The sequence below is a fragment of the Uloborus diversus genome, chromosome 7, assembly GCF_026930045.1.
Source record: "Uloborus diversus isolate 005 chromosome 7, Udiv.v.3.1, whole genome shotgun sequence".
Classification (NCBI taxonomy): Eukaryota; Metazoa; Arthropoda; class Arachnida; order Araneae; family Uloboridae; genus Uloborus; species Uloborus diversus.
The window spans coordinates 124,286,120-124,300,836 of record NC_072737.1 but is presented as its reverse complement, the minus strand read 5'-3'; the positions used below and the strand labels follow the sequence as shown (position 1 = coordinate 124,300,836).

General features: G+C 32.9%; 1 protein-coding gene across 2 annotated transcripts in view; it reads left to right on the top strand.

Annotated features, from left to right (window-relative positions):
- LOC129225577 (6-phosphogluconate dehydrogenase, decarboxylating-like) overlaps nucleotides 1–14,717 on the top strand; it is a 70,945-nt gene that overhangs the window by 44,079 nt on the left and 12,149 nt on the right. For both annotated transcript variants that reach the window (XM_054860027.1, XM_054860026.1), the window contains 4 exons: nucleotides 10,434–10,509; nucleotides 11,617–11,761; nucleotides 13,107–13,326; nucleotides 14,481–14,547. In XM_054860027.1, the coding sequence (XP_054716002.1) occupies nucleotides 10,434–10,509; nucleotides 11,617–11,761; nucleotides 13,107–13,326; nucleotides 14,481–14,547 (508 nt within the window). The remainder of the gene's footprint in view (nucleotides 1–10,433; nucleotides 10,510–11,616; nucleotides 11,762–13,106; nucleotides 13,327–14,480; nucleotides 14,548–14,717) is intronic.

Below are 14,717 nucleotides of genomic sequence, written 5' to 3'. Positions count from 1 at the left end.
ATCTGTTCTTTTCAATTCCAGCATCAAATTTTCCGTTTAAAATATTTTTATATCAGATTTTAGCTTCATTTGATAACATTTAGAAAAAAAAGCATTGTTAGTGAAAGCATTGTAAGACACATTTTTTTTTACATAACCATCAAAATTTTTGAAAGAACTATCGAATATCATTAACACCGATGCTTTACCGTAATTGTAAGTCACATTTTTTTAATAAATACTTTTGATAAGTTTTAACCCCCCAAAATATTCAGGTCACTTTTTGTTGGTCACACACGTAACGCAAAATGAACAAAATTTTCCTCCAAGGTCAAATTGGGGGACTAGAAGAAAAATATCTCATATCATAAATTGACTTATACGTAACTAGCAGTACCCGCACAGCGATGCCCGTGCTAAAAATGTAATGGAGTCCTTTGAATAAAATTAACGCCCCATCCCCCTCTGATGTGAAACGATCGTTTTTCTTTGTATAAAATGAGTACTCAAACCTTTTCAAAACAAACTATTTAAGTTTCTTTGGAATTTAAAACTTTTCGTCAAATCATTAAATTAGATTTACAGTTGCTTTAAAACTCTAGCAAGTGAAGCGGTTTTTACTGCAATTTAAAATATTTCGCCAAATAAACGAAAAAAAAAAAAAAAAGAAAGACATCAAATAATATCTTTCAAATGAAAAAATAATTCCGCAGCTCTATTGTTTATCCCCAAACTTACCCAGCAACTACGCTATCATAATCCATTCGTCTAACGAAAAAAAAAAAATCCTGTGGAACATTCAAAAATCATCGTCAGAAAAAAGAAGAGAATGTCGTACATTTCACCCGGATAAAAACAAATCAAAAGTTTCTTTTCTTTCAAAACAAATCGCAAACACAATGAATTACATTAACGGTTGCCTTTAAACAAATCCTAGACTGAACTGCTCAGCGCACAACGTGCCAAGCGACCACGCTACCGGAACCCAGCCCTTTTGCGAGTGAAGCGGATGTTTTTTCTTTGGCAATAATGTTTCGCCAAACAAACAGAAAGGTATAAAATCATATTAACAGTAGCTTTCAAATCTTTATATATTAAGAGCTGCGTTACCCGGCTTTGCCCGGTCTACCTTGAGAACAAAAATTGTGTCAAGTGACATATATTCAACAATTAAAAAAATAATTTAATAAAGAGTAACTTAAATAAAAGAAAAAAAGACACCATGCAAAATTACTCTTCCAAACAATGACGACAGATATTAAAATACTTTTAAGGAATTAAAATACGAAAGATGGATTTAAAAGCGTTACCATGGAACATGAAATAAAATAAGTTTAAGAAATCGGATACAAAATAAGGAAATGAATGATGGATTCAAAAACCGTAACCATGGAAACGCGAAAATAAAATGGTTGACAACCTGAATCAAAATGACATATTTCGAAATTGATTCAAAAACGCTTGTAACTTATTTTCCTTTGAAGATAGAAGCTAATTTTTTCGAACAAAGGTCGAGAGAGATCTGAAGTAAAAAATCTCGCTTTTTCCAATGCTGTCAAAAAGAAAACTGTGGGGCAATTCCTTCACTTTTTATTGATAGATTTAATGAAGAAAGTATTGCCAAAATTTCAGCTAAGCCTAAAAAAGTTCGAAACAAAAACGCAAATTGCTCTCGTCGCAATGAAGTTAGAGCATTGAAACAAATTGCTTATAACGCGGAAAATTTTACCCTTTTCAACGATATAAAACATTAATATGTGCATGTAATTTTTCACCCCTTTAATAGCCAATAATACGCAAGTTACGTGAAATTTGGGCCTAAATTTGAATAAAAAAGAACTATTTATCGGATTTTTTCGAATTATAGCCTATGTTACCAGTAAGAAAACACCTTTCATATAGTGAAAGAATTTTTCAAATAGGTGCCGTGGTTCCGGAAATTACCTCGAACATATAAACACACGAAAATCCGCCCTCTCTCTTTATAATATTAGTAAAGATACCTGTAACAAGAGTTTCATCTTTAAAAATTCGACAGAAAAGTTTTAACGACGCCTTTTGAAAGATTTCACACATAACGCTCCTGAATGGTTTTCATTACGAGTCGGGTCTTTACATTTGAATGTAAGGAAAAAAAGTACTTTACATAATTCTGCTAAAAATACAGTGTGCTGGCACTGAATCCAAGACTCAATGAATGTTAAGAAATAATGATAACGATAAAATATAGTAAATAAATAAAACAAATTAAGAATCGTTGTTTTCATGCCCGAAGAGCAATTTTAACTCTGTTCAGTTCGCAAACTAAAGTCGTGCAATTTGCACACTTTAAGGTCAAAGGAACAATGTTCTAAGTACCTTAAATTGCATTTGTATTTTTTGGTAATTTTTGGTTTTTGAGAAAAAGTGAGTAAATTCTACAGACCATTTAAAACATTCCAAATCTTTTAAACCACCTTAGTATAGGTTAGAAGTTTGATAGTTCATGAGCTTGACATTTATTATTTGATTCGTATACAAATAAAAATTTCATCTTTATTCTTTATTTTGTGAAATTATTTCAATTTTAATATTTACTAGCTGCGTTGACCGGCGATGCAGAGTACCTCGAAAATATTAGTTTCGTCAAGTTGCGCATTTTCAACAATAAGTCTTAAATATAAAAAAATAGCGTTAGGTTTCCCGTCAATGTGTAGAAAAGAGTAATTTTATCCCTCAAAATTTAACTTTAGACGTCTTTAGCTTTTTTTAATTAAAAAAAAATGTTATCATTGTTACTCATAGGCCTCACTTTCGTTTTACGGATTTTCTGGAAAACAACCCTAAGGGGGTTGACCCCTCCCCCCCCCCATAGGAGGCGAAAGTACCCCTATGTGTATTCTTGAGCATCAAAAAACGGAATTCTGTGCCAAATTTGTCAAAGATCCTATGCAAAGTGAGCTTGAATATTGAAACCCATGTGTGTGTGGGGGGGGGGGTCAAAGTCCAGGGAGGAAAATCCCCATGTGAGTTCATGAGCACTAAAGAACCTCTGTGCGCAATTTGGCAAAGATCCGACGTAAACTGTGAACTTTCATTAGGAAATCCCCTTCAAATGTTGCACGCGGTCACACACGTAACGCTAATAAAATATTTTTTGTTGCTATTGTACAAACTTTAGGGAAAAAAATATTTGTGGAATACTTACTCAGTATACTTAGACACATGCACAAAAAATACTGTTCATTTACCTTTTAAAAAATCACAGGAAATTACAAAATAGTATGAGCTATGGCCAATTTTCAATTTTCTGAAACACTGTATTTAAAATTTTATAAAAAATTTTTGGAATTGTGCTATTAAAATAAAACTGCCACCTAAAACCTCTTGCATATCTTCTGTTAATCCAGTTAACTGCTAAGAAATATTTTTAAAATATCATTGGTTTTTATTGTTATTTGCAACGAAATGGTGTCAAAAAGTCATACACGTAACGCTGGAATGACCCTTTAAAAGTATTAACACGTACTTTTCTTTTTCTGTGAAAGTGCTGAAAATCTGTTGCTATAGGATGTTTATCAATTAGTAGAAGAGGAGCATACAACTTTTTACTTTCCTAATTTAGATAGTGGCGCCACTGGCAATCCCGGATCTATCAATTTTGGGCGCCCCCCCCCCCCCCCAGTCTTGCATAATATAGACGAACGCGCGAACGGCGTTCGCAGAAAATTTTTGGCTCTGCAGAAATTTTTTTTCAAACTGCTAACGTTGATATATATATATATATATATATATTAAAAAAAAAAAAAAAAAAAAACTTTTTTTTAAAGGGATTTTTTAAGGAAATCCTAGAGTTTCTTTCTGTTTAAGTCTTTCTCCAAAAGAGCCTTTTAAAGCACATGTGTAAAAAAAATGGTTTTGGTAGTTTTCTTCAGTTGGTGAGAAATAAGCAAACTACAGTCGAGCCTCCATATATCGAACTTCCACACATCGAAATTTTCTATATATCGAAATCCCAGCAAATTTCTACGTTCATTACATAGAAAAATTGTTTCTATGTATCGAAAAAATCTCTATATATCGAAAAAATCTCTATATATCGAAAAAAAATTTCGAGACATTCGTAGATTTTTTTTCCACTTTAGATTGTTTGTCTCATTGAAAAATGAAGATTAGGGGAGAAAATCATGTTCACTAAAGGTTGCTAAGAAACTCATAAGAAATCATTGTTTGAGGGGTGTGTAGATAGATCGTTGTTCCGTTCTGGAGTTCTTACATTCCCTCAAGTTTATTTCAAATCTTAGTTGTAACCAGTAACACTGTAAAATCAGTTTCAAGTTATCCTTTTTGCCTGTTGACTATCTTTCTTAGTCTTTTTAGTTTCAGTAAAATCATTCAAGTTAAGTAGATTGATTTTTTACTTTTCTCTCGATTACATTGTCAAAACGAAAATCCCCTCATGTTGCGAATCAAGTTGAACTGCCGAAGAATTAAGATGTATGAAAGCACAAAAATGTAATTTCTGTTAATTTTCCAGTTATTAACTCGCTTAATCCGATGCTCGTATAAATTAGAAATTGGGTTTCATGCACGAAAATTAGCTTTAATTTTAATGTTTAAAGAGATTTTTATGATAAAATAAGATCGTTTCTATATATCGAAATTTCTATATATCGAATTTTTTTCCGGAAATTTGCTATTTCTATATATGAAGGTCCGACTGTATATGTTATTGCAAAATAAATAAATAAATAAATAAATAAATGATTTAAAGCCTTTTTTTATTGTCTCTTTTATATTTGAATATAAAATAAATTTAATTTTTTATTCAAGGGTGAGTTAGGCAAAATAATTATTTGCAGAAAATTTTCCAGTTAGGATTTGTGTTCGCAGAAAGCTTTTCATTTTATCTAAGTCTGCCCCCCCCCCCTTGCAAAAAATTACCAGGTCCCCAAACAGCCTACTGCATTTCTACGGCACCGAGAGCCCACCCGCACTGCGGGGCCTGCGGGTGCGTAGATCCGGATCTGGCCACTGTGAACCTTTAATTAAAAAATTAAATTTGATTGGTTTCATGTGTACATCAGTAATCTTTCGATCAACCGGGATCGAAATGTTCGGAACACTCCCTCTCCCTAAGAGAATTTTTACGGAATGCGGAGGAAAAGAATTTTACGTTGTAGTGAATCTAGGCATTAAAATTTATCACTTATTTTTTTTTTAATCAATTCATCTTTCATATTTTATATCAAAGTTCAAAATAAATTTGAATAATTTTTCAAAAAATTTCATCAAAATTTGTTTACATTGGATTGTCCGGGTGAAGCATTTCCCAACTTCAAAAAAGCACTCGTGTAGGTCGCTTTTTTTTTTTTTTGCTCACTTTTTTTGGATTGTTTTTTAAAGTGAGCATAGTGTAGTATTGCCCACAGGGAGTCGGACTTTTGACAGATTAATTGCAAGACACAACAGTTCTCACATGTATATAAAATACAATGTCAAGATTTGTACTGTGGGCAAAAAGCTAAGGGTTCAGGTGGGGGGGGGGGATTTCGTCTTGAAAGAACATGGCCGAGTTTTCTGGATTCGGCCGGATTATAGAGTGCTGAGTTCTCTGGAAATGCGCACTATTTTTTGCACAGTAGTTGTGCACTATCTGTATGAAAAAAGAAAAATATTTAGGTACATTATTTCTTAATTAATCGTGAGCTTCCTTATTAATAAGAGAAATCCAATCTAACTTAGCATACCTAGACTCTCGCAATTCGACCTTGTCGACCACAAGCATGTTAAGCAACATAGAAAAACTATTCTTTTGTTAAAAGTGGAGAAACTAGAAAAAAAAAGGTTAAGACATGGCCTTGAGGTGTGCTTCAATCATTTGTTGAAAATTGAGTTGAACTTGGCTTCGCGCTCTTTGTAGGAAGTGATGTCGAGTGCGTTCTCGAGTGATGAGGTAAAAGGAAACGTTGTGGCTTATTTACGGAGTTCACTTTTATGCAATGAGTAATTACCTAAGTCCGTGTTGTTATAAATTGTTTCGTCATTCGCAGTGATATGGCACGTTATTACTTACAGCAAACCCAGGGGCACCCCGAACTTAAACCCTTGGGAAAGGGGAAGCTCAAATTATCGAATGAAACTTGGAATTCTACCGTATACTTTCCTGCTCTCATATCTGATAAGATACATTCGGCATCATCCTCATTATAGATTTCACTGATCAAGTAACGCTCTGACGTCATCAACAATAAAATTCGCGCCATAGCATGATAATTTGATTTTTTTTTTCCCCTTCAAAGTTTTCATTTGTAGGGAAATGCTTTATTTTGACAAGGCTGAACTGGATGGTAACTTAACTATTTTACTGGTAAGACTAATTTTAGGAGAATGAAGAAACGAAAACGTGATTAACTATGAACGCTATTTACTGAAGTTTAAGATTAATCCACTAGAGTTAAGGTTAAAATTTCAACTATCAAAATATCACCAAGCAGGCAATTGCTTCGTTCAAATGTAGGAGCAATTTTCACCCGTCATACCTTGACGGGCGATTTTCTAGTTAAAGTAATAATAATAAAACGTAATATCGAAATAGTGCTCAAACTTGCCGAATCGTCAGACAATTTGCCGAATAAGGAACTTTTTTGGAAGGCCACAGTCCTTCGAGACGCCCCGCCCGTGAGCTACACTATATGACCGAAAGTATTGAGACATATTCACATTTTTATGGATTTCTCGCGAAATAAGACGAACTGCTGTTTAATTTTTTACCATAAAAAGTATATTCCAGTTGTCACTTTCCAATAAAAATTAAGTCTAATATTCATTCGGGGGACCAGAAACAAATTGAGGAAACAAAAAAAGGGTTTTGTCATATTTCATAGCAAATAGCTGGGAATAAGCTATAAATTTCAGAGATAAGTATACCATATAGAATTTATTTTTATATTTTCGTGAAAGTACCTTTTACACCCACGGAAACATAAGCATTTCTTTCATTCAAAAATACTTTTTTTTTTAGCTTTTCAGCTTATAACACGCAGTTTTCCGTCAAACGTTACTAAACTTTCGAAATATTGGACAGGTACAAGAGAAACATAATAAAGTTTGAAGTTAAAGAATTAAATTCAATGAAATATGAAAGTTTAAAGCAATTAGTTTTTCATTGCGCATGCGCGAAAGATAGCAATTTATAACCTTCATAATCCAAAGCTCAGATAGATTTTGTGACTCATTGAAAAATTTCACTTCGATATATTTAAAAAGTTATCAGCGATCCAATGAACCGAATTTCAATAGTTCTTGGATACACGACGAAAGGTAAGGGGTCGTTCGCAAACCGGCAACACTTACCTGTTATTGCGTAGTGGTTCATGATAAAAGCAGATTATTTTCCGAAAGTTTAGTAACGTTTGACGGAAAACTCTGCGTGTTGTGAGCCGAAAACCTTATAAAAAATTTTGTATTTTTGAATGAAAGAAATGCTTATATCTCCGTGGTTGTAAGATATTTTCACAAAAATATAAAAATAAATTCTAAATAGTTTTAACTTATTTCTGAAATTTATAGCTTATTTACAGCTGTTTACAATGAAATATGATCAAAAACCTTTTGTTTCCTCAATTTGTTGTTGGTCCCCCAACTAGTTTTTTTTTCAATGACAGCTGGAGTATACTTTATGTGAAAAAAATAGAGAAATTGGTCTTATTTCCGAGAAATCTGTAAAAAAATTTCAAAAGTATCCCAATACTTTTGGTCATATAGTGTAACTGTTGCTCTTCAACAACTCTTGAAAACAGCCGCGAGAATTTCTTCGGTTATTTCCTTACAAAAAAGTAAGAAAAAAATCAAAATTTATTGCTACGGGAGAAAATGGTAGTGTACGCAGGTCTCTGGTGTGCCTATGTGTGATGTGCGAACTAAAATATCGCACTTGTAGGCATGAAATTTAGCACGCAGGTAATCATTGAACTGATTTGATATTTACCAGATTTTAAATCACGTTCTAGAAATTTAAGGTAGCTCGAAAAACTTATTTAAGTGAAGTTTTGAAATTTCAAGTTAATTTGGGGTTATATATAATATTAAAACAATGCTTCAATTTTAGATCTTTTTTTGAAATGAGACAAAAGCTTTGCATTATATCAAAGACTACATTCTCTTTGTCTGTTAAACGAACGAAATTATGTGTGCATTTACCCCAGCGTCTTTCTTTTTACTCTACAGTAAAGTGCGTGCATCTTTTACTCCAGAGACATGGGGGGTGAAAGGAAACTAATTTCTCAACCTATGAGGTTGGTGTAGGTAGATAATCGCTGTATTCACAATGTTTGGAAAAGTTTTGCTCTAACAATCAATACGTTGTCCATCGGTCGCATATGACCGCTGAATACTCCAAATGTCATCTGGAAGCATTTAAAAAGAAGAATCATACGAAAAAAATTATGCTATTTATGCAAAATACCCGCAAAAGTGTAAATTACATGAAAATGGAATCCCCCCTAACAAATAGGAGAGAATGAAGAAAAACTTTGCTTTTTATTTTCCCCTGAGTTTAGCATATATAAGGTAAATGAAAACACCTGAAGTGTACATCAAAAATAAAAGGGAAGATGAAATTCTTTACTGAATGTTTTTTTTTTTTTGTAACCTTCTACATGACAAACAAAACAGATGGAAACCAGTTACTTCGCACTTGTAGACCTGCTGAAGAGAAAAATGTAAGATGACTAAACTTTAAAATCAACTTTTTCCACTGTCATCTTGAAACAGACGCCTTGTTTAGAAAATGCGTAACTCTCAAACTCTTCTTGACATTGCCTTCCTCACTCACCAGTAGAGATTACTTTTAAAAATCACCATGAGAAAACTTTGATTTGGAACACCTTGAATTGGAGTTGTAATTTTAAGATGTAGGTTTTCCAAAAGTTTAGAAAAATTTCAGAAAATGTTCAAATCTCTAAATTGAAAATTTGGCAAAATTAAGCTGTGATATACAAAAAAGAAATGAAATTTCGCTCTTCTATTAAACTTCTTCACGACTTCAAACAAACAAACAAACCAGATGTAATCTTTTCATAAACTATGGAGTAGTTGCTCTGTGTGAGATTTTCAACAAATATGTAAGCATAATTCATTAAATAGCAACTCATGGAAATAGTCTTGCAAACTTGTACCTAACTCAAAAGTTTACGTAATTCCAATTAAGTATTATGCATGTAGTTGTTGATACAAGAAAAGGGTCATGTGAGGGTTATGATCCCCCTCCCCCTAAGTCGTCAACAACAGTATGCGTGCACATTGTGTTCAAACACTTTATACATAAAATACAAAACTAATTACAGAATCTTTCAAATTCAATAATTTTTTTGAAAGTTAGTATTTGAACTACTTCGTTTCATTGCTTATGAAATTAATTTGCAACGTTTATCCCGAATTAAGTGCTTTATTCCTGATCGATTTGGTGCTTTTTATTTATCCCCAAGCAGTTTCAAAAACATTTCGCACCCAAAAGAGAGTAGGTTCGTTTATGGGGAGGGGGATCATTCTTCAGCATGACCCCTCCTAAAATGGTTCTCTGTATTCGCCCTTGTATACATGCATGTTTGACCAGCAAAACAATACCTTGCTTGACAAAATATGATCTATAAATGTAAGTTTCTTTACTAAATCTCAAAGCTTCTGAATGAACTGTCTAAATTTTTAATTCTTATTTTCTACATATCTTTACATGCTTTAACCACTTTAACGAAAGGTTAAAACTCAAATTTTTAAAGGAAGAGGAACTTTTCCTCCAAGGTTATAATGTTTTAAGGGAAATGCTTGGAGCATTTATGCACTTTAATTTTTGTGCGTCAATCCAGATTTTTTTACGCATTTCCAAATCCGATTGCATCCGCTTCTTTAAAACTCGACGTTTTTTGTTTATGTGTGATTCACCTCTAAAACATCAATAGTCTTGTGTTCACTATTTTTTAACTGGTCCTATATTTCATATTCTGTAGTCGAGTTCCTGCACTTTCGTCATTCTACCACGCCAAAACTTCAAAAACTTCAATCCGGTTGTATTCCAGTTGGTTCAAGCGAATACTAATTGCAGAAAGGATGATTTTCGCCTGCGTCTAACTTAAATCAACATTACCTGTTACTTGTATCTGCTGGTATTTGTATGGAATATTAAACGATTCAGATGCTTGATTTTTTTTTTTTAAAGCATTCTTTGGTTGATTTCTGTAGCACAGGATTTAATAATGTACTTAAGATTTCGATAATATTTGTAGTGTCTGCAGTGATACATGGCTTCAATGACTTGAACTGCACAATTGCACGACTTATTGCCTTAATTTATTTCAGAACTTTTTAAGGCCAATTCGTATGCTAAAAAAATGTTATTAACTAATATTTTATGTTTCGGGAAAGTTTAAACTTTCTCTTCAAAGGAAGTTCTCAACTGATGCAAATTTATTTTACAGAGCTGATCTTGCCTTAATTGGGCTAGCTGTAATGGGACAAAACCTGATTCTAAATATGAATGATCATGGATTTGTGGTAAGTTTCTTTTTATTAAAATGTTTGTTTTTGTTCATACCTATCGTTTAAAGGTCAAGATTCACGGTCGCCATTCGCCACGTGGCGACCTAGTTAGTGGCGACCTGAAAAAACGTTCTCAGTCGCCATTTTCCCCCCTCTTGTTCCTAAGCAAAAAAATTTCGGGATGAACACTAATTATGCACAAACTCAAGAGGGTGGAAGAAAATAAATCGCTTTGGACGCATACGCCTGAGGATAAACTCATCAAGGAAGATCGTCTTTTGACCAGAACGGCAATACTTTTCAGTTACGTGTGAAACATATACGCCATATTTGGTCACTCACAAGATGGAAGTAGGCAAAGTACTTAAGCGCTTAAGTTTGCAAAAACAAAGCAGAATTTGATGTTTATTCAAATGCAAACTAATGAAAATAACGCAATGTGCTGTAAAGCAATTTATTTTTTATTTAAAACAGTTTTCTTGATAAATGAAAAACTTTGTATTTAAAGTTTCATCTTATCCAGCTTGTGGCAATACTTTTGTAATTTGGTCTTGCTTAAAATAAAATTAATTTTATTCATTCAAAATAATTAGTTATTAAAATATTTAAAACAGCTTTTTAAAATTTATTTTTAAAAGCCAGGTGGTAAAAGTACCAAAGAAAGTACCTTCTTTGCAGCCCTTTATCGCTGCTGCAAGGGAGACGTACTGCAGCGCTGGAAAGCGTACTGGATATAACTGTGATATTGATGATTTTTATGTTTTTCCGTATCTGATTAAGCAAATTTTATTCTTGAAAGTTGGAGGGGGGGGGGGTGAAAGTGCACCACCCTGCCGGCAGTCGTAGACATAAACAAGATATTAATATCGTTCGTAATCTACTTAGTAGTTTAAATATTTTATAGCTTGTCCTACGTTTAAAATGAATTTTATTTATTTTTAACACAAATAATTATTTTAATAAAGTTTAAACATTAAAAAAATATATTTAAAAAAACTTTTTTTTTTTCAAAAACTGGGGGGGGGGGAGCAAGAGCACCCATGAACTGGCTTCCTCACTTTTTCAAGGCACGAGCCATCACTGGTGACTTGTTTTTAAGAAGTTATGGTTGTATTTTTGCAGGTTTGTGCTTATAATAGAACTGTAGATAAAGTCGACAAATTCCTTAACAACGAAGCCAAAGGGACCAAAGTCATTGGTGCACGCTCTTTAGAAGAAATGGTGGCCAAATTAAAGAAACCAAGAAGAGTCATGCTTCTCGTAAAAGGCAAGTTCATAATCGGAAAATCATAAAGATTCTGTCAATTTTAGGAAATATTGATTATATCCATTTAGTTTCTCATTCATGGCAAACGTGTTATATATATATATATATATTTTGTAATTGTGTGATACATAATGGAAAAGTAACCGTTTCTGACCCCCCCCCCCCCCCCCCCCCCGCCCATTAACGGTGCTAAATTTTGAATTAGAATTTAAAGTGTTCGTGTGTACTGTTTAAACATAAACGCCTTCTTTTTCTTCGAAACTGAATTTTTTGGCACAAGTGTTATTTTATTCTTTGTTATTCCTTTTTTAATTTGTGATATATTTGGAAAAACAATGACATGACTGTGTTATGCCAGTGGTTTCCGAACTTTGCATACCTGCACCCTCCTTTTTTCATACAAAATGTGTTTTGCTTCCTTTCAATATTCTTTATTTACCCTAGAATTGTAAACTAAGTGTTGATTGTTTTACATTTGACGAATTATACAGCATTGTAGAAAATATTTATTTAAAATACAACAGAGGTGAAATTTTCATTCAGTATTAATGCAATGACTGGCTTGTTTTTGAAAGCAAAATTTCTCAAACCATGATGTCATTGGAAAGATATAGCTGTTTGTATGAGCTATCGAACCCAAATGCCATAGCAATAACCACAGCGCCACAGCCATAGCAAATACCACAACATTTTGCCGATTCTTATTTTTCCGACACAGATTTGATTTTTACTTTTTTCTTGGAAAATTTTGGTAATAGCTGCTTGTCCCATCCCTCTTATAATTATTGTATACCCTCTACAGAGAAGCGCTCTACAAACTGGACACCGCTGTATTATGCATGCAGTTACTTTAGCAATTTGTAGCTAGGAAGTAGACTCTCATTTTAACAAATGTTTTCTTTTGAAGTTTAGGTTACAAATAATATGTAGCGTAGATGAATCAGAAAAGCTTAAACTAATGTGTTGATGAAGTGTCTTAGTTGTAGTTCCCAAAGTTTGCTCTCCGACAGTGTCAAATTTTTTATTCAATTTTTCTTTTGTGTTTTGAAGTACAGTCAAATCCGCTTATTGGAATATTAGTTAAAAGAACATCCCGCTTAATGTAATACATTTTCAATGTATCAAACCATTGATTCATTTTGATCCTAGTTAATGGAATATCCCAATTAGTATAATTTTCATAGGCTATTCCATTGATTCCATTTAGCCGGCTCGACTGTAATAGTATTACTGGGGTAAATAAGTCGGAAGTTCAGAGTCTTATTTAAATTGCTAACTTATGTTTTGTAGAAATGTTCCTTGAAGCAGTTAGACTAAGCATAATATTTATTCTTGTTCATTACAGCTGGAGATGCAGTTGATAATTTCATCAACCAACTTGTTCCTCTCCTGGAATCTGGAGATATTATCATAGATGGGGGAAACTCGGAATACACAGATTCTAATAGACGATGCAGAATGTTAAAAGAAAAAGGCTTGTTGTTTGTTGGATCTGGTGTTAGTGGAGGGGAAGAAGGTGCTCGATATGGGCCATCATTAATGCCCGGTGGTGCATATGAAGCATGGTAAATATAACATATATCCTTAGATTCTAGACATCTAGTGATATTGTAAAATAGCCATGTGCTGTGTTTAGGGTTGGCAGGTTTTTGGCGTGTGAGTTTTTAACAGTTATAACCATTTTTTAACACAGATCAATTATGTCTTTGTCAAATTCTGTCAAAAGCCAACTTAATGTGTAAAATTCAAATTAGTAAGAAAAATCTATTAATATTTTTAAATTCTGAAACGATAGTATTACATTAAATGATCTGTTGCATGAATTTAAAGCTGAAACAAAGCAATATGTTTAACCTCATTGTCTTTATATTGACAGTTTGAACCATTATTATATCTTTGTCATGTGAAAATCCCAACCCTGGTTGCCCCCCCCCCCTTCTCATTTAGGCACAATAAAGATTAATCAGAAATTTGTTTTGAAAGTAAGATTTAGCTTTAGTTTTAATGCTCCTCTTTTCATTCTTTACTTTATGATGGTTGCAATTAAAAATCTCGGTATTTTAAAAATAAGCTTTCTCTTTTTTGTCAACAGGAAAGCTCCCATGCATGACAATTAATTACTAATAGGTAGCACAATCTAATTAAAATGTCATTGAATTTGGTTTCATAAAATCATTCTAAAATAATATTGAATATAAAAGTATCTTTAAAAATAAGTTTTAACTTGTTCATTTTAAAAACGTTAAACTTTTTTTTTCTTATACTAAGGTCTTCATATATGTTACTGTCAAATCTACTCGTTCCCTGCACTGGGACGAAAGATCACTCTGGATGTCACGTCACTTTTTAAAAGACCAAAACTTGTGTCTTAATTAACTAATAATTTCAGGATAGTGCTTAGTTTAGGATAGTGCTAAGTGTTTAGTTTTCTTGGAGCTTTGAGCTTTTCTGAGTAAAGTTATAAGCTTGAGGAAGTTGTACCACATAAAAAGAAATGAACAGTTGTCAGACTTGGTTGGCACAGTAAAGCTGATAAATTTCTTCGCATGATATTGCCATTGTGCCCTATAATAAATTGTGGGGAATTAATGTACATGCATGTGTATGTATAAGCAAACAATCATTAAATTGAAAGTATTTTATCAATTAAAAAACAATTTCCAGATTTATCTAGTGTTTTTAACCTTTTTCTGAATGCAAACTTTTTATTTTTTGACAGGCCTCATATCAAAAATATTTTTCAAAGTGTATCTGCCAAAGTGGATGGAGAACCTTGCTGTGACTGGGTAAACTTTTCTATTATTATTTTTATCTATTAAAAAGTAAATGGCTTTTCATTTATTTATATAGTATAGTTAAATTCCAGATTGTCTTCTAATCTATGATGTCCGATATTTGACATTAATGCTGACTAGTGGCTTGCTATGTCAGCTTTGTACATGTTCAGAACAAAAGA